At 49.8% G+C, this 24,531-nt stretch overlaps 1 protein-coding gene across 16 annotated transcripts in view; it reads left to right on the forward strand.

Moving 5' to 3' along the window:
- The window catches only part of SRRM1 (serine and arginine repetitive matrix 1), a 17,238-nt gene extending 5,177 nt beyond the window's left edge, over positions 1–12,061 (forward strand). For 2 of the 16 annotated variants that reach the window (XM_039733662.1, XM_039733678.1), the window contains 15 exons: positions 17–187; positions 397–509; positions 1,091–1,291; positions 1,756–1,959; positions 2,619–2,738; positions 4,250–4,521; positions 4,639–4,719; positions 5,049–5,135; positions 5,806–5,944; positions 6,174–6,215; positions 7,972–8,076; positions 8,567–9,028; positions 10,061–10,238; positions 10,700–10,894; positions 11,071–12,061. In XM_039733662.1, coding sequence (XP_039589596.1) covers positions 17–187; positions 397–509; positions 1,091–1,291; positions 1,756–1,959; positions 2,619–2,738; positions 4,250–4,521; positions 4,639–4,719; positions 5,049–5,135; positions 5,806–5,944; positions 6,174–6,215; positions 7,972–8,076; positions 8,567–9,028; positions 10,061–10,238; positions 10,700–10,894; positions 11,071–11,175 — 2,475 coding nt within the window. In that variant the 3' untranslated portion in view covers positions 11,176–12,061. Of the gene's footprint in view, positions 188–396; positions 510–1,090; positions 1,292–1,755; positions 1,960–2,618; positions 2,739–4,249; positions 4,522–4,638; positions 4,720–5,048; positions 5,136–5,805; positions 5,945–6,173; positions 6,216–7,971; positions 8,077–8,566; positions 9,029–10,060; positions 10,239–10,699; positions 10,895–11,070 lie in introns of all 16 variants that reach the window. The other 14 variants (XM_039733663.1, XM_039733664.1, XM_039733668.1 and 11 more) reach the window with 14 other exon arrangements.
- The last annotated feature ends 12,470 nt before the right edge of the window (positions 12,062–24,531 follow it).

A 24,531-nucleotide genomic window follows, 5' to 3' on the forward strand; every position in this document is an offset into this window, starting at 1 on the left:
TCATATCTCTTTGCAGAACCCAGATTCCAAAATGATGCAAATCAACCTGACTGGTTTTTTGAATGGGAAAAATGCTAGGGAGTTCATGGGAGAACTGTGGCCACTGCTATTAAGTGCACAAGAAAACATTGCTGGTATTCCAACTGCATTTCTGGAACTGAAGAAAGAAGAAATAAAACAACGACAGGTGGGATTCTTTTAAATGGAATTGTGGGTGGGTGGTGAGCGTGGGGCAGAAGTAGTGGCTGTTCTGGTAGACATTTTGGGATCAGCAGAACTCTGCTGTCTGGGCAAAATGTTCCTGTCCTGAAGCAGATATTTGCTGGTGTTGGACATGCATATTTGATAAGGTCTGTGTGCTGCCTCTGAGTTAAGTGCTGATATTTGGTTGCACAGATAGAGCAGGAGAAACTGGCTTCCATGAAGAAACAAGATGAAGACAAAGAGAAGAGAGATAAGGAAGACAAAGACAACAGAGAGAAAAGAGACAGATCCAGGAGTCCAAGAAGGTAATGAAAATGCACAGGCAGTATATCAGGAACAGAGGGAGGACACGTGGCAGAGAAGAAATAATTGAGCTGTGGAAATACTCCCCTTAGCTATTGTAGGAGGCTGGCCTGACCTACTGCTGAACAGGAACTGCGAGTAAACCAGAGCAGCTCTGACAGGGGTGTCTTTTTAGTGGTTTATCTGTTCCAGGCTTTGTTAGTTTTAGTTTTGAGGGAGTTGAGTTTTTTTGTTGGACATCTTCATTTGCGTGTCAGTCAGCAGCGGCAAGTGCAGTGCTGTGCGTGCTCTGAATGCTGCAGCCAGTGCTGGGTGTCCCTGGTGCAGAGGGCTCTGGCTGTGCCTGTCCAGGGTCCCTGGGCTCTGGCTGTGGGTGTCCCTGGCGCAGAGGGCTCTGGCTGTGCCTGTCCCTGGCACAGAGGGCTCTGGCTGTGCCTGTCCAGGGTCCCTGGGCTCTGGCTGTGCCTGTCCAGGGTCCCTGGGCTCTGGCTGTGCCTGTCCAGGGTCCCTGGGCTCTGGCTGTGGGTGTCCCTGGGCTCTGGCTGTGCCAGTCCCCAGGCTGTAAGTGCCTGTCTCTCCCCAGACGCAAGTCCCGCTCTCCCTCCCCGCGGCGGCGGTCGTCGCCCGTGCGCCGCGAGCGGAAGCGCAGCCACTCCCGCTCCCCGCACCACCGCACCAAGAGCCGCAGTGCCACCCCTGCCCCCGAGAAGAAAGAGGCCACTCCTGAGCCAGAGCCCTCCGTGAAACCAAAGGAGACTGTTGTGCAAGAGGCAACTTCAAACAGGTGAGAGATCTGTGTGTGGAGCCATGTACTGCCTTTAAAAAATGGAATTATTATTCTAATGCCTCGCTGGAGCTTGGCTTGGGCAATGCCTTCTCCTCCCTGTGCCTCTGCAACAGCCAAAGCATTTATCTTAGAATCTTCAGCAAGGTTTCTTTGTTCTGTGTGGAATTCTAAGGGCAGTGTGCTTTGCTGCCACTCTGATTTCATTGTCCTAGTCATCACTGACACTTGTGACAGTGTCATCTTGACTTCCAGCTGGTTGTCATTGTGTAGCCTCTCTGTTACTTATTCTACTCTTTGAATCATTGTACCACATTCTAACTCTTTTCACAGTTCTGGAGCAATTTGTCAGAGAATGGGCAGGAGAGTGTTTGTTGTAGGGGAATATCTTGGCAGCTTCTGAAATGTTACTCTGCAGGCTGTGGTTTGTATATGCTTACAAATGAAATCCTTGTTTTTAACAGTGATGTCCCAAAAGCTCCTAAACCTGAACCACCTGTACCAGAGGCTAAGGAAACTTCACCAGAACGTAACTCAAAGAAGGAGAGAGAGAAGGAGAAGGAGAAGACTCGTCAGAGATCCCCAAGTCGATCCAAGTCCAGGTCAAGATCCCGATCCCGGTCTCCATCTCATTCTCGACCCAGAAGGCGCCATAGATCGCGGTCAAGGTAGGGCTTCCGGTGCTGACTGTGAACCTTGAGAATATTTTCTGCTGAAGGTGCCACTTAATGTTCTTAGTTAGTGATGTTTTTAGAGGTGTTGAGCTGTGGATGTTTTGGGCCAAATGAGAAAGATGCATTTGGTGAATAATGTGTAACGGTCAAGGTAGGGCTTCCGGTACTGACTGTGAACCTTGAGAATAAGTGGCACCTTCAGCAGAAAATAATGTTCTTAGTGATGTTTTTAGAGGTGTTGAGCTGTGGATGTTTTGGGCCAAATGAGAAAGATGCATTTGGTGAATAATGTGTATGGGAGTGTTTTGTTTGTATTGATTTATGAGAAGATGCTCATGGTGACCAGCACTTACCAGAGAAGAAATTGGGCTGCTTAATATTGATAATGGGAATTGTGTAGTCTTTCTTTAGGACGTGGGTTTGATGCTGAAAATGCTGTAAAATATTTTCTTTACCTCCTTTTCTTATTATTCTACTACTTAATAGAGTGATTTTAAACTTCAAAGCCCTGATTGTGTCTGTACATTTGACATCCTCACCTAAATACGATGCACTTGGAGGAAAGCAACTCTGCACTCAGTGCCCCGAGGATAAATTTCCTCAACTATGGAAGTTAGATAGTTGCTTTTCATTGGAATTTCTGATTGTGACAGGTCTTACTCCCCTAGAAGGCGACCCAGCCCGCGGCGCCGGCCGTCCCCGCGCAGGAGGAGCCCCCCCCGGAGGATGCCTCCCCCACCCAGGCACAGGAGGAGCAGATCCCCCGTGAGGCGGTAAGAGCCCTGCTTTTTGAGACAGCTGCAAGTGCTGAACCTGCCAAGTTCAAGGGAGCTGTAGCTGTGTTAGCAAAATCCCCCCGTTCATCTCACCTTAGCACTGGCAGGGGTGTGATTAGAGTGATGGAAAAACTGCAGTGTCACATTTCCTGAGTGTGTTGTGGGGGAACACTGTTGCAGATGTGAAATAATTTTTTCCGAGTTAGGGTAGGGATGAGAATTCCACCTTTTTGAGAAGTGGCACTTTCAGAGCTTTTTTTTTTTTCTTTTTTTGCTTCTTGACATGGCGCTGGGTAGCTCCCAGCACAGGCTGAAATAATATCCCTTAGGGTTTTTTTGCTTAAGTCTTTGTACTTTTCTTTCCTGACTGGGGAAAAATAAATAGAACAAGTTGGGAATTTTACTCATTGGGAATTTTTAATTATGACTTGTATTTCTATCACATAAAATTAAATTTGGACTTGAAGTATGTGTCTTCTTCATATTCTCTTACTTAAGATTCTTCAAGATTTGCCCTTTGGTGTTGAAAGTCACATTTTTCACAGCATAAGAATTGCTCTAGAGGCAAAGCTGCCTTGCAAAGTAAATGATATGCTTTTGGCAGTGTCAAAATAGACATTTGTCTTCATGGAGAGAGAACAGATTCTGATCCTTTTCATAGGAAGAGAATCAAAGTGATGCTTCTTGTGTACAGCAGTTGTTTTTGAGGAAGGAGCACTTCTCTTCCTTTCTGTGACAAGGTGATGACTATTTCCTGAGTTTGTCAATATGTTCGTTTCACACAGTTACTGGGAAAACTGTGAAAAGTATCAAACATGTATGTTGCAAGATGTACAAGAGCTCCCTTTCAGCAAATGTTTATCTCACTCAAGGTAGGGTTTCTTTTTTCCAGGTTCTCAGGAATTCTGCAGCCAAAGGTGGATTCTGCAGGTACACAATTGCAACAGAACTTGCCACAAATTTTGCCGCAGAATTCTGAGGCCCTACCTTTTAAATTTGCAAAGTAAAGATGAAAAACTAAAACATAAGGATGGATAGATTGATTCTGAATTGTTAAGTTGTTAAGTTGTCTGAAATTTTCACCTCCTGGTGTAAAACATTTTAGTGTCCTTGCACACTAAGCTCTTACCCAGAACTGCTCTGGAGATCATTAAGTCACACGTGCTAACACAGGCAATTCTCTTAACCACCCAAAAGTTAGAGAGCCCAACCAAAACTAATTGTTTCCAGGGGCAAAGCTTAGCTATAGCCTGTAGATTGACAGAAAGCCAGTGAAGGTGACACTAACAATTTTTAGCTCACTGTTGTAGTTAAGAATAACTGTGAAAGATTGGTTGTTATCCTCCTCTTCTCCAAACCAAGTGTTGCAGGCAGTCCACCATGTTTGGGAAGTGCTGTTGTCTGTGGCTCAGTGTCTGTGCTTGCAAACAACTGCAGTTCTTTGTTCTTTGTGCTGACGTGTTCCCCGCTGTGGCCAGGCAGGACCTGATGTGGCCTTTGCTTTGCAGGAGAAGACGCTCCTCGGCCTCGCTGTCCGGCAGCAGCTCCTCCTCCTCCTCGTCGCGCTCCCGCTCTCCGCCAAAGAAGCCTCCCAAGAGACCCGTGTCCAGCCCCCCCCGCAAAACGCGCCGGCTGTCCCCCTCGGCCAGCCCCCCCCGGCGCCGCCACCGGCCCTCGCCCCCCGCCAGCCCCCCGCCCAAGCCCCGCCGCTCGCCCACGCCCCAGCAGTCCAACCGCGCCCGCAAGAGCCGCGCCTCCGTCTCGCCCAGCAGGGCCTCAGGTGAGGGCACCGGCACCTTGGGGCTTCTGTTCCCTCAGGGAGCACGGGTGCCTTTTGTGGGGCAGAGATGAGGGAATGGTGGGAGTTGTAGCTGAGCTGTTTCGTTTTGTCTTGTAGCACCCAAACATAAGAGTACTGAGAAGAGAGAGTCTCCTTCGCCAGCGCCCAAGCCCAGGAAAGCAGAGTTGTCGGAATCAGGTATGGCTCTGGCTTCTCAGCTCTGCTGCTGGCTGTGCGGTTTTTAGTCAAAAATACTTGGGCACTGAAGTGTTGAGCCCTCCAGGAAGTCTGGCATTGACACAAGAGTTTTCAGAACTCTAAAGATGATCACTACTACTGCCTCATTCTATCCAAGATTGCTTGGAATGAAAGCCTAGCCAAGGTGTATTCCAGCCTTATGTTATCCTAAGATTTGAATGAGGCAAAACCCCATACCTGATGGTCTGCTGTCCATAACTTTCCTTCTGCCTGCATGAGGCAAATCTGTATCCTTGGTTTAAGTGCCCTGTCCTTATGTGTCCTTTCAGAAGAAGACAAAGGAGGCAAAATGGCTGCAGCAGATTCTGTCCAACAGAGGCGCCAGTACAGGAGGCAAAATCAACAGTCTTCATCTGGTATGGAGCACAGAAATTCCCTAAAACTGGGTTGTAGTTTCCTTTTTCAGGAAGTAGTTAAGTTTAAATACAGATTAAAACTATTTGCTCTGTGCTCTGCAGTGCTATTGTAAACTTAATTACAGATTTGCCACTCCTAATGAGGTCACTTTAATTATTGTTCAGGAAGAATAAAAGTATGACTTTTAAAGGTCATTACATCTTTTGTTAATGGGCTTGCATCTTTAAAATTGCGCTTCCAAACTCTTAACATCACTCACAAATATTGTGTGCTGTGGATTGCATCATCTGCCCTTACTTTGGACTCTTCTATGCTTGAGATCAGTAAATTCACCTGGGTATTTTCGTCCACATAGTTTCAAAAAGCAACTGCAGTTCATCTTTTAAATTATCTGTCTAGCCAAATTTATTTAGATTTATTTATCACTTAAGTTCAGCTAACACTTTCAGTCGATCTGCTTTTAAAGAATTTTATGAGGACAGTTAAGTATTTTTACCCTGTAGATTTATTTATCACTTAAGTTTAGCTAACACTTTCAGTCGATCTGCTTTTAAATTTTGGGTTCTCATTTGGTGGGGGATGAGGTTGGTCTGAACTGCAGCACTACCCTGTCGGTGACCAGTGGCACGAGGATCATTTTCCAGAGAGTGATTCTTTCTACGTTTGCAGATTCTGGTTCTTCATCTTCCTCAGAGGAGGAGAGGCCCAAGAGGTCGAACGTGAAGAACGGGGAGGTGGGCAGGCGCCACCGGCACTCGCACTCGCGCAGCCCCTCGCCCCGCAAGCGCCAGAAGGATTCCTCCCCTCGGTAACTGCTTCAGCCTAGCTCCTCCCTTCCTGCTGTTTGTCTGTCTCTGCAACTCTCACCAAATACACATCGAGTCATGCCCACTCTGCCCAGTCTTCTTTCAAGGTTTCCTTCCCATTACAGTCATTTGGCAAAAGTTGCTCTGACCTTTCTTTGATGGTGTTCATTTTTGCCTCAGATCCGTGGCAGATAGATCTGTTTTGTTTTGTTTTCCCTCCACTGCTCTCAGGATGCAGATGGAAAAGAGGTGGCAATCACCAGTGATGAAAAGGTTGGTTAGAAATTAATCTCTTAAACAGGGTGTCATTTATTTTGGCATGGATAAACATTTGCCATCCTTTTGTCCTTTAGACTTGCACACTCATGGTGAGGGAAATTCAGACTGATGTGCTCCTTCATGTGTTGGGCCTGGAACCATTTCAATGGCAAAAAGAGAAGGAGCAGCACCTGCTCTGTGTCCCTCACTGCTCACCCTTTGTTAATTCACATCAGCCTGTGACATCAATAACTTTGATGTTGTTACATCCCACTGATGCCTGAAAACAGCTGAGCATTTGTGTTCCTCAGGGGCTCCTTGCTCCAGACACCCAGCTTTGGGTGGGCAGTGTTGGGTTCCTGCTGCCACTGACTCAAAACCCTCCTGCACACTTGCCACAAGCAATTTAGATCTTGATCTTCTGGGTCAGAGATGATTGGAGTTTTCAAAACTCTCATTCCTCAGTTCATGAGATACTTGGAACTATTGGAAGTAGACAACCAGTAAAACAGCAGTCACTTTTTTATTTGTGACACTTTTTGCTCTGTGTTGATCTAGAAATACAGAAAGGTGGGGGAAGCTTGATAGGTTTATTAATTGGATGTAATGACCCTTGAGCAGGCTGTAATTAAGGCTTAGCTGGCAGATACTCACAGCACACATCATGATGTAGGAGATAAGGATGCCTCCCTCACCAGTGGAGACCTTCCTAATTATGGATCCTGTCAAACATTTCTGTGGAAAACAGGTTGGGATTCAAAGGCTTTGATCTTGTTTTGCAACACACTGAATTCACGTACTGCCTGTTGCATAAATACACGTTTAATTAGGACAGTTGGTACATTTGAAGGCTGGGGGTTTTCTGATTCATAAAAGAACATTGCATTTTGGAGCAAACTCTTATCTGTAAGAGTGTGTTTCATTGCCTTGGAGAACAATACCCAGCATATTTGAAATCAGATCTCACTTAATGTAAATTAGCTGCTTTGCTTTTTAATTGCTCTCAATTTTCCCTTATCCAGTAATTTTATCTTAATTGCTTTTTTTTAAAAAAAGGAATATTTCACTTTGCCAATAGTCCTTTCCTTTAAAATTCTATGCAATAACATGTTGGATTAAAATTCCCCCTTCCAGAAGTCTGTTGTAAACCCTACAAAGCAGAAAATGGCTCATTTGGTGAACAGTTTTAATGCAGAGAGCTGCAGTTTAGCAGCCACTCTTTTTTTTTCACTGCACTTCAAGAAATAAATAATTTTGGATTTCAGATGGAGCACAGTTTCACACTGTGAAGAAAATTAACTCCACCCAAGGCAAAATCAGCATGTGATCCATCGCTTATTCCAACCATTTGGTCTTTCTCTGGCTACAGGGTCGTGATGGATCAGGTTGTGCAGATGTGGAATTGTGTCCTGGCTGATGTGGTGGGCTCAGGGTCACAGTCAGACCCCTGTGGTGTGCTCAGGGTCCCAGTCAGGTGTGCTCAGGGTCAGGCAGACCCCTGTGGTGGGCTCAGGGTCCCAGTCAGGTGTGCTCAGGGTCAGGCAGACCCCTGTGGTGTGCTCAGGGTCCCAGTCAGGTGTGCTCAGGGTCAGTCAGACGCTCATCGTCTCGCCCTCCTCAGAACGATTTAAGCGCATTTCTTTCCATCAGTGCTCCCAGTTGAGTTTCATTTTAAGGTGCATGAAGGAGCAGATTTTGTGTGGTGGAAGCAGAGCACGAAGCAGCTGGTGGCTCAGCTGGCACTTTGCTGATCAGTCCCTGTTTTCTGCAGCAGGAGGAGGAGGAGCCCCTCGCCGCCCCCCGCGCGCCGGCGCCGCTCCCCTTCCCCAGCGCCGCCGCCCCGGCGCCGCCGCTCCCCGTCCCCGCCTCGCCGAAGGTACACCCGGGCCCCCTGCCTGCTCTGCCCCTGGGGCTCCTCTGGGCATGGGGAGGGGGCCCTGCTCCCACTTCCTTCACTGGGAGGCTGAGGGGGCTGTGTTGTGTTGGTGTGGTGGGTGCATGTCCTGGGTGTTGTTGGGTTGCTGCTGCAAATTCCGAGTTGAAATCACAGAACCATGGCATGGTTTGGGTGGGAGGGACCTTAAAGATCATCCATGGGGCAGGGACACCTTCCACTAGCTCAGGTTGCTCCAAGTTTTGTCCATCCTGGTCTTGGACACTTCCAGGGATGGGTCAATCACAACCTTTCTGGGTAACAACTAAAGAGTTTTATTTTAAACTCTTACAACTTCTAAAGAGTTCTAGTTTAAATTTTGATAAGTTTAAAGAACTCTAAGAGTCCTCTTCCCCCTCTTTGGCTGCACTGCAGGGCAATGCTGGCTGATTGCTGTGCCTGGGTGGCCCCTGAACCTTTGCTCTCTTTGCAGGTCTCCATCACCACCCCCGCGCAGACGTTCTCCCTCTCCACGGAGATACTCCCCCCCGATCCAGAGGCGATATTCCCCATCTCCCCCTCCCAAGAGGAGAACAGCTTCTCCTCCTCCCCCTCCCAAAAGAAGGGCCTCCCCTTCCCCCCAGTCCAAGCGCAGAGTCTCCCACTCCCCACCACCAAAACAGAGGAGCTCCCCTACTGCTAAACGGCGCTCCCCTTCCGAATCTTCCAAGCACAGGAAGGGGTCTCCTCCCAGCAGATCCAACAGGGAAACACGTTCTCCACCACAAAACAAAAGGCATTCACCTTCACCACGGCCTCGAGCTTCCCACCCCTCCTCCAGCCCTGCTGCGCCGCGCCGGGGAGCGTCGGCGTCGCCGCAGAGGAGACAGTCACCCTCACCCAGCAGCAGGCCCATCAGGAGGGTGTCCAGAACGCCAGAACCCAAGAAAACAAAGTAAAGAAACAGCTTGTCTGCTCTGGGTTTGATGAGGGGTTATTGTTGTAATGCAGTGAAAGTAGTTAAGGAATCCCAGAATGGTTTGGGTGGAAGGGACCTTAAAGCCCATCCAGTGCCACCCTGCCATGGCAGGGACACCTCCCTCTGTCCCAGGCTGCTCCCAGCCCTGTCCAGCCTGGCCTTGGGCACTGCCAGGGATCCAGGGGCAGCCCCAGCTGCTCTGGGCACCTGTGCCAGGGCCTGCCCATCCTCACAGGGATGAAGTTTTTCCCAATATCCCATCTAACCCTGCCTCTGGCAGTGGGAAGGCATTCCCCCTTGTGCTGCCTGAATAAAAAGTCCATCTCCCTCCTTTTTATAAGACCCTGGAATGCTGCCATGAGATCTTCTCAGATCCTTCCCTTTAATTGCTGGCTTTAAAGAAAACTTAACTTTGTCTTCAAACCTAACTGTGGAAGGGGACCAACACTTCTCATTAGCTCAGAAATAATTCTGTAAGTGACCATTCATGATAAACTGCTACAAGTGTAAATATTTATGTCTTTAGTGAGATGCTGCTTTTCTGAGCAGACTGTGAGAAGTGCTTATGAATTTTTTCAGAAGGAAAATGTAGCTGATTGGAAAGCCTTGCACAATTAAATAGCATTGCTGTTCTCTTGACTTGTAATGTGATTATAACTTAGTTAAACCAGAAAGGCAGCAATCAGTTCTGAGCAGCAGCAGCAGGGTTGTTTAACAGCTTTGCAGGCTGCATGATGGATCCACTCTGCCCTTGGATTGTTTTGCCTTTTTTATCACATCAGCAAAGCAATTAATCCATTTATTTTTTTAAATCAATTTAAATCTTCTGAGTGCAGCCTGACCAAGTTAAAGCCCAGGCATTCATTTGGCTCTTGTGCTGGTGTTGCCTTGCTCTGTGCCTCCCCTCTGACTGTGACTCTGTGTTCCCCAGGGCTTCCACAGGTTTATTAGGCTCTTGTGCTGGTGTTCCCTTGCTCTGTGCCTCACCTCTGCCTCTGTGTTCCCCAGGGCTTCCACCCCCAGCCCCCGGCGCGTGTCCTCGTCCCGCTCTGCGTCAGGCTCACCTGAGACAGCTCCCAAGAAACACCAAGGACCTGCATCTCCTGCCCGGTCTCGCTCTCCTTCTGCAAACTGGTCACCTGCAAAAAAGGCCAAGAGCCCAACTCAGAGCCCATCACCTGCCAGGGTATTTGTGTGCTCATAAAGCAGCACTGCTTTGGGTTCCAGGGCAGCCTCTGGTTGGGAAGGCTGAGCTGCTGAGCAGCCCCAGGGTTATTCACAGAGAGGGAAACTGCTTGGGGTCATTCTTTATAATTAAAAACTTCTAAAAACAATTTGTAAAGTGAAGTTTTCAAGCTTAACAACTCCAAGTGTGGGAGAAAATGGTGTTCTGTAGAAAATCAGATTCTGGGGAAAAGTTTGTCCCGTTCCATGAGTACTTGAGTTTTATGGTCTGCAAAGTGAGGGGGGCTTATTTATGGTCACTATCCTATGTGCAAACTCAGAGTATTCCCAGTGGGAAGAGAACAGATTGTTTGGTTCTTCACCTCTTCTTCTGAGGTTTCCCAGGGGCAGTTCCATTCTTTGCCAGAGAAAATTTGAAGCCTGAGAGATGAGTTGTAACATGTATTTATTTATTAATTACAGAATTCAGATCAAGAAGGTGGTGGCAAGAAGAAGAAGAAAAAGAAGGATAAGAAGCATAAAAAGGATAAAAAGCACAAGAAACACAAAAAGCATAAGAAGGAGAAGGCAGCAGCAGCTGCAGTAGCTGCTGCTGTGGCTCCAGCAGACACCACCTCAGCACAGGGAGACCAGGAAGCAGAGACAGAACCCAAAAAGGTGAGAGTTTGGGACTTTGTAAAGGGTGGGTGTGCACTGCTCTGCTGGTGTTCCGACAGCCCTAATTCCAAAGTGAGATCTGGAGTGTGTGGTTCCACGTGGGGGTTTCAGTGCTGGGGGGGCTCAGCCTGGCCAGGCCCGGGGTGTTTGAAGCAGCTCTTTGTGTTTGTTTGAAGGAGACAGAAAGTGAACCCGAGGACAACCTGGATGACCTCGAAAAGCACCTGCGGGAGAAGGCGCTGAGGTCCATGAGGAAGGCGCAGGTGTCCCCCCCCTCCTAGGCCAACCCTTTGATATAATGTACATTTTCTTTGGTTTGTACTCAGAATTCAATTTCAAATTGCTAAATGTGTTTGAGCTTTAGAATATAACATTTGTTGTAATAATTGCTAGGTTGAGGTTCACCATGTACAAAGGGCATGGATTTACATTACAAAAGGTGTCCACAGTGTACTAGTGACATTCTTTCATTGACAGCATAATTTCATTTAGAGTGAGACTTTTTAGAAGCAGTAGGAATTTGTTTTGGAGGTTTGAAACATGACCGTCAGTTCCCTCGTTTCTTTGAAATCCAGCAGAGCCTTGAGCAGAATTTGTGAGGGGCTCATTTGACTTCTTTTGTATCACTTACATGATGCTACTAACCTTTGTGGTTTGTAGGCTTGCCCAGGAGTAAAACCACTGCAGAATTCAAGGAAGTACATCTCTATTTTAATGCTTTCTACTGTTGCCTGTATAGTCTCCATTAAAGCCAATCAAGAATAGCAATTTAGAGTGGTACATAAATGAAAGCATGTTGTTTACCAGGACACTGTGGGTTTATATTGATGTAACATGTTGATTTGGAACACTGGAATTTCATTTGTATTTTTATGTTCTTTTTTTAAAGGGCAGTTTCCATGATCAGCAGACCCAGAAAAAAAAATAATAATTCCTTCAGTTCCATAAATTTTGTTTGTGAGCTGTCGTTGCCCCATTCATAAATCTTGTCTCGTTACGGTTCTTCGGAATGGTCTGAGCAACTTTCAGAGCTGTGTTCTTTGAAAGTTTAGAGGAACCTGAACTTTGGATATTGTCATGTTTTCACTGTTCTTTGTTTTTGTTTTTTTAACTAAAGCTATATAAAGCTTGTGGATTAAACAAAATAAATTTCTAAATTTAAACAGATGTTGGCTATTTTTATCTGGACATTTACATTTGCTAATCAGCTTTGTTTTGTGCAGGGTTAATGACTGCTCAGAGATGAGAACGTGTTTGATCCACTGTGCTGGCTCTGGAAAAATTGGGGCTTTTAACTGGCCTGGTGGAGCAGGAAAAGCCCTTTAATTAGTGATGCTCCTGTGGAGTTCTTGCCGAGCAGGAGTCTTACCTGGGCAGTGCTGTGAGAGGATGGAGAAGCTCAAACTCAGTATTTGCTGTGCAAATTGCTGGTCAGAACAAGTAAAGTGTTTGAAGGCCCTGCAAGAAACGAACAGCAGGTTTGATTAACTTGGAGAAGGAGCTGTAGTGGTGTGAGAGCTCATCTGAGGAATCCTGGGGGCTCCCTGCCTTTCCATAATCATGGAATCACAGAGTGGGTTGGGTTGGAAGGGACCTTACAAAGCACCCAGTTCCAAGCCCCTTTTAATCGCTGGAAACCTGTCGGGTTGTTGCTGTGAAATTATTGTAAAAACTCCAGCTGTGTCTCTGAAATCAGCTCAGTTCTGAAGCCTGAGGTTCCTCTGGAAGGTGCCTTTGAATTCTTTCTGTGCTGCAGCTGCAGTGGCTGTGATGTACAGTGAGTGTGCAGCTTGGTGAGTCTTTCCTTGCCCTTGTGCAGGGCCTAACCTGAGGCAGGGCTGCTCCAGGTCCTGGCTGGGAGGGGAGGTTTCAGAGCAGCTCCTTCTGCACTTCCCTGTGCTGAACCTTTTGTTTCTTGACACAAATGTCATTGTGTGCTCAAGTGCTTGTAAACCTCCTCCAGAGCTGGAGTGCTGAGGATCACCTGTTATTGAAACGGGTGTGATAAATTCCAAGAAGCTTCTGGACAGAGGCATTTCTCAAAGTCCATCTGGGTGAATTTGGTGCTTGAGGAGCCCCAGACCCAAACTCAGGACGTGCTGATCCTCATTCACTTGGGATTTTCCCTGCATGTCCTGCAGGGGTGCAGCTCCCCAGGGTTTAATGCCTCCTCCTTTATCATCTCAATCTTGCTTCTACCTGGGTTTAGTGACCTCTGAGTGCCTTTTAATCTTAGCACTAATAGAAGTTCTTTAAATACATTCAGGGCCTGAGTCACTGCTTATCTTCCCTCACACCTATTTCCATCTCCTGCCCCCAGGGCTGATAAAGGACCTCTGGATGAGGCAGGCCTTCCCTCCACCTTTCCATCTCCCCTGGAGTTTCTATTGCTGCTGTTCCTCCTGCCTCTTTTTTTAATATATCCATAAAGAATGGTGTAGGCTTAAAAAGAGCAATTAAATGCAATGTTTAAAAAGAATATAACTTCTAAAGTGTATTTAGCTTAGTATTTTAATTTCTTCCCACTTACCCGTTCAAGTAGTAACATTTCATTTCAATATCAACTAGGGTAATGAGCCCTCTCCTCCCCTGAGCTGTCCCTGCTGCTGCACAGACCCTTTTTAGCACAGAATCTCTGCTGGGCTGGGTTCCATCTGTGTCTCTGCTGTTCCTGACACCACTGAATTCTCTCCTGATCCTCTGATTGAGCTCTCCTCATCCAAACCCAAACTTGTCTGATCCCTTCTCCACTCCAGCTTCTTGGTTAACCTCTTCTCTCTGTTTTTAAATCCTTGTATTTGTAGTTCAGAAGTGACCCTGCAGGTTCCTGATGTGATGAGGCAGGAGCTACCTGGATCTCACTTCTTTTTTATCCTGGATCTGCTCATGCTGAATTTTGGCTTCCTGACCTGGGCCACCCTCGTGAAGTGACAGACACAGGGTCTAGGTAAGGGACTTGCTGCAATGATTGTGTCCAGCTCCACAAAAAGTTTAATTGGGCTGTGTAATTGCAATGGAACTGAGTCCTCAGCAGTGAGTGTGGGGCTGAGGTGAGTCACAGGTCAGTCTCTGTAGCTGCTTCTGAAAAAGATGTGTTTGTTGTGTCAACAGCCGGGACAATGGCAGGTGTGTGTGCAACAGTTCCAGGCTTATAGAAACTCAGGGCTGGATTGTTAAATTTTTCCACTTGTGTGACTTTGGCAGTTTGCCTGGGAATGCTGAGTGGAGCTTCCTGAGCTGAGGGATTTACCCTGCATTGCCCCAGGACACAGAACTGTTCTGCTGCTGCTCCCTGGGATAAATCCCAGCACCAGGGCAGAGTTCTGTGCTGGGAGCCACCCCCAAACCTCCCTCACCTGACACAGATCCATGTCCTGAGCAGTGAGGGCTGCAGGGAGGGCCCTGGGCTCGCAGGAGCAGCTGTGCACTGTGACTTCATTCCTGTTTCCTGCAGCACCACACTCCAAATCCCTGTGTGCTGGTGTAAAAGCAGCTCTGGGAGGAGCAGCTCAGCAGGGCACAGAGCTGTGTTTTGGTGGAGTTCCATTCCACCTGTTGTGTGTCATAACTGATGATCTGCTACAGGATCATCTCATAAACTTTTGATTTGTCTGCTTCAAGTCCACTGTGGATGTCAATGTCTCAAAGCACTGACAATTCAATGGAATTGTGTTTCTCTTAGATCAGGTCTTACTCATAAATTACTATTGGAAGTAATTATATCTCTTCCAGGATAATAAAAAGATTCTTGAATCTCAGCACAATGGGACGGGGAGTTGTGTCTTCCCAGAGCAATCAGCAGTTTGACTTTTGAACTTAATGCTGAATAACAATCCTGAATGAGTTCAAAGAGGCTGGAACTGCTGGAGTCTCTTCAGCTGGAGTGAAACAGCAGCTGGGGATGGTCCCCCCCTGGCTGCAGCAGAGGATGTCCTGTAGCAGCCACCCTTACCTGGGCTCCCTCTGGCTCAGGATCTGATAGTCCCTGTGAAGGTCCAGCAGGAGCTGGGGTCCTTCCTGCTCTGTGGCACTCGAGGGGTGACAGCTCAGCTGCTCTCAGCCAGGTTCTGGGGGAAAGAAGTGTTTGGCTTTGTTACCACTTGTTCAGTTTAGCTCTGACTTGAGCCAGAGCGTTTCCTTCTGCTGTGAGCAGAGCTCAGGGAGCATCCAACATGGGTAGAGATCTTCTGCTCCACTTGAGATGGTTTGTGTTTGCTGCCTTGGTGGCTGGAGGCAGTCAGGTGGTGAATTTTTCATGTGTCCCATCCTGAGTGTGGATTAAGCCTTGGGAAGGTGGCTGGGAAAAGTGGGGTTGATTTTAATTGCTCTTAAAGCAGGAGAACAACCAATATACAGAGGGAGATGATGTTCAGAGGGCTTCTCACTGCAGGTTTGTACCTAAACATCCCCAGGTGGCTTTGGCTCTATCTCACCAGGCTGGGGATGGACTGGAAGCTGTTCCTGAAGGGATGAGGATCACAGTTTGTTGTGGAGCTGGAGAGTTTGGGTTTTTCTTGCCTCTTTTCCCAATCATTTATTAAAAATCAAGAGCCACTAAGTGCCGTCTCTGGGGTTTGCTGGTGTCTGTGTAGGGGCTGTGCCCGAGCAGCAAACGGGACTTGTGTGGCTCCAGCCCATCTCCCAGGGAGAGAAAACTGAAATTCTTCCCTAGCTGGGAGTGTCGGATTTTGTAATGGGAGCCGGCCGGCCCCGGGGCAGGTGAGTCAGGTCTGGGGCAGGGGTGACTCACGGTGACACAGCCACGGGCCACCCCTGCTCGTTTGTGCCCTACCGAGCCTGCTTTGGGGTTTGGAGAATCCTAAAAATCAGCGCTGCAGGAGGGAACGTGCTGGCTCCCAAAGCGGGGCTGGGGTCTGTGCCAGGAGTGCAGCCCCCCACGGGTCAGGGTTTGCTGCACGAGGGAAGACTGAGCCTTCAGTGCAAGGTGTTTTAATCACCAAGCCATAAATTGTCTTTGGCATTCATGTTGTGCAGGTTCTGTAAGAATCGGGATCAGCCCACTGGGAATTGTTTGGAACACCTCCCAGGGCAGGTGTGGGACTTGACCTCTGGGCCAGGCCCGGGGGAGGCTGCCCAGCCCGGGATGGGGTCAGGAATCCTCTGAACTCCCACATCTGCTTCCCCGGGCCGGGGAGCTGGAGGCAGGAGGGATGTGGGTCTGGAGCATCCTTCCTCCCACACAAAGGCAGGATGTGGCCACCCCGGGCAGCTCCCGGGCTTTGTGAGCCCCGGGCTGGGACCCTGGGGCCGGGGCTGCTCCTGCATGGAGCTGTTGAATCCCGGGAGAAACAGAGCAGGACCTTGTCCAGCAGATCCTGGGGAGCTCGGGCTGCTTTTGGTCCTTGTGCTGATCCGGGCAGGGGGAGGATGATGCTCTGAATCCCTGGGAAGTGCAGGATTCCTCTGTTTCACTCGAAAGAAAACACGGAAAACAGCTGTCCTGGGAAGGCAGCCTGGGGGGAGGGAATTGTGGGGAACTGTTCGGTTCCCCCACAGAGGCTTTGTGTTCAGTGCAGGGGCAGAGCTGCAGCTCGTGTCAATTGTTGTGGCTATGAAATAAAAGGAATTCTGCTGCGACGTCAGCTGGGAATGGCCCCTGGAGAGGAGGGTCCAGAGCACGTGCTGTGCTTATCAGCTCAGCCAGAGCTTCCTCTGGGTTTGTCCCCAGCCCTGACCTGTGCCCTGTGTCCTGCTCCAGGCTGGCCCCAAGTGCACAGAGCTCCCTGGGGTCCAGCCCCTGACCCACACGTGCAGTGGGAGAAGGGAATGTCTGAGGGGACACAGCCTGGGAAGCTCTCAGGAGCTTTTTTTACCTGGGGGGGGGCTTTTTGTAATTCCTCACTCAGGCTTTAAAACTTGAGCTTCAGGTGAAACTAAAGCTGATGGGATGGTTATGAGAAATGTGGACCCCTTTTAAGAATAACCCCCCCAGGCTTCCCCTCTCCAGGAGGGAGGAAGCTCCCATTAAAAATTGATAGTCTCCCTGTCAGCTGGATTTTAATTCAGCAAGTGGATTTGACTAGTGATGTGAAAAAAATTACCTTTGTCGCTGTGCTGATATTTTTTTAATGAGACAGAAATGGTTTGGCACCTTTCCAGCTTATTAAAACCTTTGTGAGTCCACAGGCACCGGCACAAGGGGGCAAGAAGGGAAAATTGCATTAAGTGCATGATTGGCAAAACAAAATTGAGCTCTTTTTTATTTATTTATTTTTAATCTATTACAAGCCTGTGAATGAATCTTCTATTATTTATGGGGGAGGATAAAGGGAGCCGTCCCTGTGGCTGCAGGCAGACTCTGCTTTCAGTTCAACTCTTCTTTCCAGACAGGGAAAGTGGACACCTGCTGTTATCCAGGACAGAGATAAGTGAAGGGAGCTGTGTGAAGAGGGAGAAATGCCCATGTTCTGTGGAGAGCAGGGCCCTGGGGATGACTGGGGATGCTGGGTTTGTGTCTGTCATCCGTGGCTTCCCAGCTCACCACAGGCTGGATTTCTCCCCTGGATAAAAGCCTTCCCCTCTCCCAAAGGGATCAGAGCCTTTCAACCTCTGCATCCCACGAGCTGAGCCACCCCAGGGTGTCCATCCTGCCCCGGCCCAGCTGCAGGAGCTGCTGCAGCCCCGGGGCTTTGCTGCTCAGGGGTCTGGCCCCTCTCCAGCTCCGCTTCCTCCTCCTGCCCCCAGCCAGGCTGCACAGCCCCGCGTTCATCCAGCCCTGCTCCCTGCCTGGGAGAGCTGGCACACCGGGGAATGCTCGTGGGATCCCCTCCTGCCTCGGCGTCCCCTCTGCAGCACGGGCTCAGCATTCCCGGTGATGTAAGGGAGATTCCTGTCGATAAAGGGCTCGGTGGAGCTCATGTGATGGACGCTGTGTGCTGATAACCGAGAGGGGCCGAGATGGGGCCGGCCCTGCAGAGGGGCCGAGGAGGGGCCGGCCCTGCAGAGGGGCCGAGATGGGGCCGGCCCTGCAGAGGGGCCGAGATGGGGCCGGCCCTGCAGAGGGGCCGAGATGGGGCCGGCCCTGCAGAGGGGCCGAGGAGGGGCTGGCCCTGCAGAGGGGCTGGCCCTGCTGCCACCAGCCCCCGGAGAAGGGGGCTGTGCACAGAGGGGTTTCCTCCTGCTGCCAACAGAGGATTTGGGTTTATCCTCTCCGGCTGCACATCCCACTATTAATGAGCAGCCAGGGTAGCATTTGAATTTTAATGATATCACAGATACAGCGCTGCTAATTGCTCATTTGCTTATCTAGAAGGAGTTTTAAATCTGTGAAAGAAACCTGAATCATGGAAACCTCTTGTGCAGCTGATCAGGGCAGGGTTAGAGAAGCAGCTGTCTGTGCTTTAACCCCCTCAGTGACAATTCCTCCCCTTTCTGTCCCATTGCCTGCACTGATCAGCTGGGATTCATGGCTGGGTTTAAAAGCAAAGGATTTAAAAAGAGAAAATCTCACAGAGATGCTCTGAGAGCCTGGCTGGGTTTGGACATCCCTGGTTGGGCCAGGGGGCAGAGGGATGGCTCCAGTCCTCAATTATCTCTCCTGTGTTTGTGCCCAAATTTTTGGCTCTAACTGGCTCAGTAGGAGCCCAAAGAGCCTTACAGCAATCATTACACACACAAACCACTGGGGTAAAGAGGTGATAATTAAAATTGCAAAAGCAAGGACCCAATGATCTGAAATACCAGAATTTCAGCCTGAGCAGGTCGAGCGTGTGCTGCAGATAAGGAGCAGAGAGACAGGAAGATTTGGGAACTCTGGTCCTGCCCTGCAGGATTGTTGTTGTTCTCCCCGTCTGCAGGGCACAGTGGCTTTGCTGGGGACCGCAGCTGCTTTTTGGGTTGGTGACTCAGGAGGTTTGGGTTCAGTTCCCCATCCTGCTGTGGGTATCTCAGGGATTTGGGATGTCATTCCCTTGGCAGCGCCTCAGGCTGCAAGGTTTGGAGAAGGTGGAGGAGTTTCTGTCCCTGTGTTTGGAGAGCTGGAGCACTCTACATGCTGCTGCAATGCAAATAATTTTATCAGAAAGATTATTTCTAAATCCTGGTAGAACTGCAAGATCTTGGCCTCTTGTCCTGCCCACAATTCCTTTCCTTTCCTGAGTACTTGGAAAAAAATCTGGCTCCTTCCAGTGTGACTCAAGTAGGAGGAAATCAGCCCCACATTCATCATGTCACTGCTTGAGTCAGATCAGCATTTACGCCATCGCCTTGGAGCAGGGTGGCTCTGGGAGAGGTGTTCCCTTTGTTCCTTGGGAGGAATGTCATCCCTCCCAGATGTGGACTTAGCCCAAGGACCCTCCTGAAAAGCTCAGGGGATTTGGGATGCACAGCTTCACCCCCCAGGCAGAGCAGAGATGTGAAACTTCAGCTGGGGCCCAGCTGTGCAGAAGTGGTTTGGATTTGTGGAGGTGACAGTCCTGCCCTCAGCTGGGATGGGTTATCAGGTGCCTGCACTGATGGAATCAGAGAATCATGGAATGGTTTGGGGTGGAAGGGACCCTAAAGGTGATCCAGTTCCACCCCTGCCATGGGCAGAGACATCTTCCACCCTCCCAGGTTGCTCATCCTTGGACAGTGCCAGGGACCCAAGGGCAGCCTGTGCCAGGGCCTCCCCACCCTCACAGGGAAGAATTTTTTCCTAATACTCACAGCTTTGGCTCAAGCCAGCCTGGAGATAAAGAGGTTTTGTGATGGACTTGTTTTTTTCTGAATCTTTTTCTCTCTTGGGCTGCACCTCAGAGAGAAAATGGAGCATCTTGCTGTCATTGCTGTGGCTGGATTGGTCCCTGCAGGTCCTTGGAGGGGGGCTGGAAGCCTTTCCCTGCACACAGAGCCAGCCCTGCCTCCCCACAGCTCCCCTTCCTGGTCCCTCAGACCTGCAGCCCATTAAAAACCCACAGCAAACAGAGTTTCTGCATTTCAGCTCCGTGCCAGGAGCCACAGTGAGAGTCCCAGCTGGGCCATCATGGACAGGGTTCATTAGGGGAGCCCCAGCTACCAGCAGCTTCCAGGCTTTTCAGGTGATGGGAATGCAGCAGGAAACCTCGCTGGTGTGTTTGATTGCTGCTGCAGGCGACTGTGGCTGATTTAAGCACTTCATCAACCTCAGCCAGGAAAAGCTGGGGTTGTTATTTTGGGAGAAATAGGTTGTATAGTATTTTTTTCTTCACCAAATCTCCTTATCAGCCCAGGTGTTTGAATCACCTGGGGACTAACCTTAAAAGAAAACAGCCAATACCTGGATTTATTTACTTTCAAGCAACTTCTATACATAAGGGTGGGGAAATATAGATTTTAATCAGGCTCACAAAACTAAGGCTTTTTTTCCCCAAATAACTTTTCAAACTAGGAATGCAGTGGATTTGGGGTTTTTATTGAAGGACTCCTTGTGTGTCCAGTGCTGCCATGGGAAGGTTTCCATCACTCAGACCCAGCTCCACCTCTGCCTCTTTATCCTTTCCAGGTCTCTTCCTGCAGAAGGAAGAAGCCCAAATCTTTGTTTCCTGATGCTCGCAGCAGAGGACAGGCTGATATCTGAATTTGGAAAGTAGGGCAGCAAGAAACCCTGGGCAGAGCACAGCAACAGCCTCCTGCTGAAAGGGGAGAGTCAGGCATTCAATTACTCCTGTGGTGTGTGTGGTCCTGGGAGCCAACTTTCCTTTCTACCCCCCTTGGATATCACCTCCAAAGACAGGGAGAAGCACTTCAATTTCCACTGTGTTCCAAAGGAAGAGAGGTGAAAGCTCTGCCTGTGTCAGCATTCCCAAAAAGCTGTCCCTGGTGCCTCTGGGAGGGGACCCACGGCAGAGGGAAACCTGCAGACAATGCCTGCTTTGTCCCCTCCTGCTTCTTGGGCGCCCTGAGATGCTGAGTCCAAACATTTAACCACAAAATGCATTAATTACCATCCAGCTCCCCGGGGAAAGGACCATATGCCAGTAACCAGGGGAAACAAAAAAGGAAGAAGCACGGAAAGGCCATTGATTATTAAATTACTCCAAGTGCAATTACTGCCACGGAAAGTTCTTGATGAACCTTTCCTAGAAGCGTTGAGTTCCCCAACCTCTGTGCTCGGAGCAGTGCTAACTCAGACCATGGAGCACAGGAGTGACCCAGAAATTGTGGGATGAGGTCACCTTCCCACATAATGCCACGGGATGTGTCCTGTGCTGCTGCAGCTCTGCTCAGCCTGCAGCACAAAGCTGTTTTCTCTGCATTTCTGCCCAGTGGCAGCTGTGAGCTCCAGGGCCGGCTCCACGCGTGTCCTCAGCTGCTCACTGCAGCTAATCCTAAAGTTTGGCAGGCACCCCAGAGGAAAATGAGCCATCCAGGGACAGCTGGTTGGGAATCACAGCAGACTACAAACAGTCTGACACCGGCAGAAGTTGGGTCTCCCCCGCAATCCTTGGAAATCTGGCAAACCAAACCCTGCTCGACGCAGGAGCAATAAAAGAAGAATGAGCCATAACAAATTCATCCCTCCCAGGAGGCAGGTGATGGACGGAGCCCAAAACCCCTCTTGGTGCCTGGACGGGAGGGAGGAACGTGGAGCTCCTGGGATTGCTCTGCAAAGGGGCAGCAGCTCAGCAGAGCATCTGTGACACGAGGGCTGGGCCTGTGGTGGCTGCGCTTCCCCTGCTGCATCCCAGCCCAGCATCCCAAATTAGCTGTGGAATGGGAATGCTGGTATTTATAACCAGGGTGTGTCAGTCCTGCTTTCCTTTAATAGGTGTCCCTGGGCAGGTTGCTCTGCCAGCTGTGTCCAGCATGGCTTTCAGGAGCTCTAATGAACCCGGCAGTCAGGACAGGCTCCTGCTCCTGATGCGCTCCTCCCCAAACCTCCTCAGCATCTTTCTCCTCACAGCAGTTTCATTATAATTTCAAAAATGGGATGTTCTTACATGTGTCCCACTGAGTGACAACATGACCTGTGTGCTGAGCTCCTCCCATGCCTGAAAAATTCCCTGTGGAAATAAAAACTCATTTTTGAGCCCCAGGGTCAGCGTGGCAGAGAATTCCACCGGAGGAACACGCACAGCCAGGGCAGGAGAGGGCCTGCTTTGATATCTTTAACATCTGATGCCTCCAGTTTCAAAAGCACTTGGAAAGTTTGAGATGGAAAAACTGCTGCAGAAAGGCCAAAACTGCTGGAGAAGTGAAACAATCCCACGTTGTTTTGCTGCTCTGCCAAATGGGGACAAAGCTCCTGAAGGCAGCATAAAATAATATTGAGGGAGTGACCCACTGAGCACACGTGGGGGGCCAGAGTTGCTTTGTTCCCACTCTGTGTGCAAATTTAACTTTGAGTAAGTCACTGAACTTTCCTGACTCATTCCTCACTGCTCTTAAAGGTGGGTGATGCTCATTTCCCTATGGATTGTTAGGAGCACTGGTGATTTATTATGTAAAGCGTGGACAAATTAATTCTAAGTGTTCTAAAAAAGAAATAAATAAATCCAGAATAATACAAACAGCAATTACTGAAGGAGGAAGGAATTGAGAGCTTTCAGAGTGAACATTGTTAGATGTTTCATTTGAATGGGGAGTGTGAGGGGTTTGGTAAGTGGTAGCTTGAAACCAGGAAAATGTCATCTGAAAGTGAAATAATTGAAAAGATATTAAAGCAGCGCCAGGGCTGGTGCAGCTGGGTATAAATGAAATAAGCTATTAGCTGCTCTGCGAGATACCAGCAGGGGAGAGCTTTTGTTAGAGCAGAAATGCAGCAGCGGTGAGGGAAAAACAGCCCTGGCAGCTCCTTTGTGGGGCTGGGAAACATGAAAAGGCCCCGAGAGCCTCGCAGACCTCAAATTTGTTGCTCTACACCCACCTTTGCGGGCCCCTGGGAGAGCTGTTTCTTTGTGCTCAACCACTGCCTGTTCTCGAGCAGGTGGGGCTGTGCTGTGGGGAGCCCTGGAAGTCCTGCAAGTTTGACAAAACCCTGGCATTTTGAACTTTTTGGTGAAGCAGAGAGGAAGGTCCTTGGCTGAGGGGGAGCGCCTGGCGTGTTCCTTGTCCTGGAATAAGCACTCAGCTCCTGCCTTTCCCAGCAGGCAGATCCAACTTTCCTTTGCCCCTCAAACCAGTCCCAGAATCCACATTTGGCCCCAGCTGGTGCAAATTTCTTACTCTGTCATGCAAAAAAATGAATGCAAAGCCTAAGACAGATGCTTGTGGAATCTCTGGAACGACCCCATTTAAGGGAAATTTCTTCCCTTCTGTTGGAATCCACGTTCCAACAACAACAGCAACGGTGGGACGGTGTCCTTCATGGTACAAGCTGCAATTAATTAACGGGTAATTACCAAGGGAGGTTCCTGGCTAGGGCTGGACTGCACAGCCCCACATCAGTTTGGTTCCAGTGCCACAGCAATTTCCAGGCCAGGCTGTCCCACCCCATGAATCAGCGAGATTCCTTGGACTCTAAACCAAGCAGAGACAGATATTCCACTGGCTCCCGGGGAGCTGGGGCTGTCCAGAAGCTGCAGGAACGGGAATGAAAAGGACTTTGTCACATCGGCGGCCCAGCCCTGGCAGCTCCGGAGAGGGGCTCGCAGCAGTTTTTCCTGCTCCAGATGAATTCAAGGGCATTCAAAGCTGATATTTGCGTAAAGACATCCGGTTATGCAGAGCCGAGGGCAGCAAACGCCTGGAGAGAGGGGAGGTTTTGTTATTAGCAGCGAGCGCTCCGTTGGTATCCATCCCATGTGGAGCCAGGCCGGGCTGCATTTGGGTACAAATTACAAATTACAGGGAGGCTCATCCCGGGTCACAGACGGCATTGAAGTCACTCCGTGCCACCTCGGGGGCTGCCCCAGCCCCGGCCTGCCCTGGGAACGGCTCTGCCAGACGCTCAGGTGCAGCTCCACTCAGACTATTTAAAATAGTCTGGGTTTCCAAAAGGAAAGCCAGGACTGGGAGCAAGGGCGGGAGGCGCCGGGCGTCAAAGCCGCTCTGTTGTGTGGAGAAAATGTGATCGTGGCTCTGCTGTTCCGCTGGAAAGGCTGGGGAAAAGTGCGGTTTGCTCTCTTCCCGGTGTTTCACCCACTTCTCCCGCACTTTTTGTTGTCCGGCTCCTCAGTCCCTGACCTTAATAGTGAGGGGAGAATTAGGCTGGACACTCATCTGCCTCACGGGATGGATTTTTCCCCCTGCCACGAACAGAAAAGGAGCTGTTCATGATGCTCTGGTGTGGTGGGTTTATGAGGGGGACGTTTTTAGATTTTAAGTTTTTCACTTGAGGGTGAGGCAGGCTGAGCCGATGGCGGGGGGACACATACCCCGGGACTGGCAGCTGCCACAGGGCTTGGCCCCGCCAAGGCCGCTCCCAGCCGTTGTCACCGAACATGACATCAGCCGCGGGCGGTGTCCCACGCCCGGGGAGCCCATGGCTGACACGGAGGTGTCCCCCCCGTCCCTGAGGGGACTCCGCGACCGCCATGGCCGGAGCTGCCCCTCAGCACTGTCCCCTCACGGCGGCCACGCCCCCTCACAGAGGCCACGCCCCCAGCGCTGCCCAGCATTGTCCCCTCAGGGAGGCCACGCCCCCTCCGCGATGCCCCCTCAATTATTGTCCCGCCCCTTGACGAGGCCCCGCCCATCCCGCGCGGCCCCGGCGGGCT

Source organism: Passer montanus, unplaced genomic scaffold, assembly GCF_014805655.1.
Source record: "Passer montanus isolate IOZ18808 unplaced genomic scaffold, ASM1480565v1 scaffold89, whole genome shotgun sequence".
In the NCBI taxonomy this organism is placed as follows: domain Eukaryota; kingdom Metazoa; phylum Chordata; class Aves; order Passeriformes; family Passeridae; genus Passer; species Passer montanus.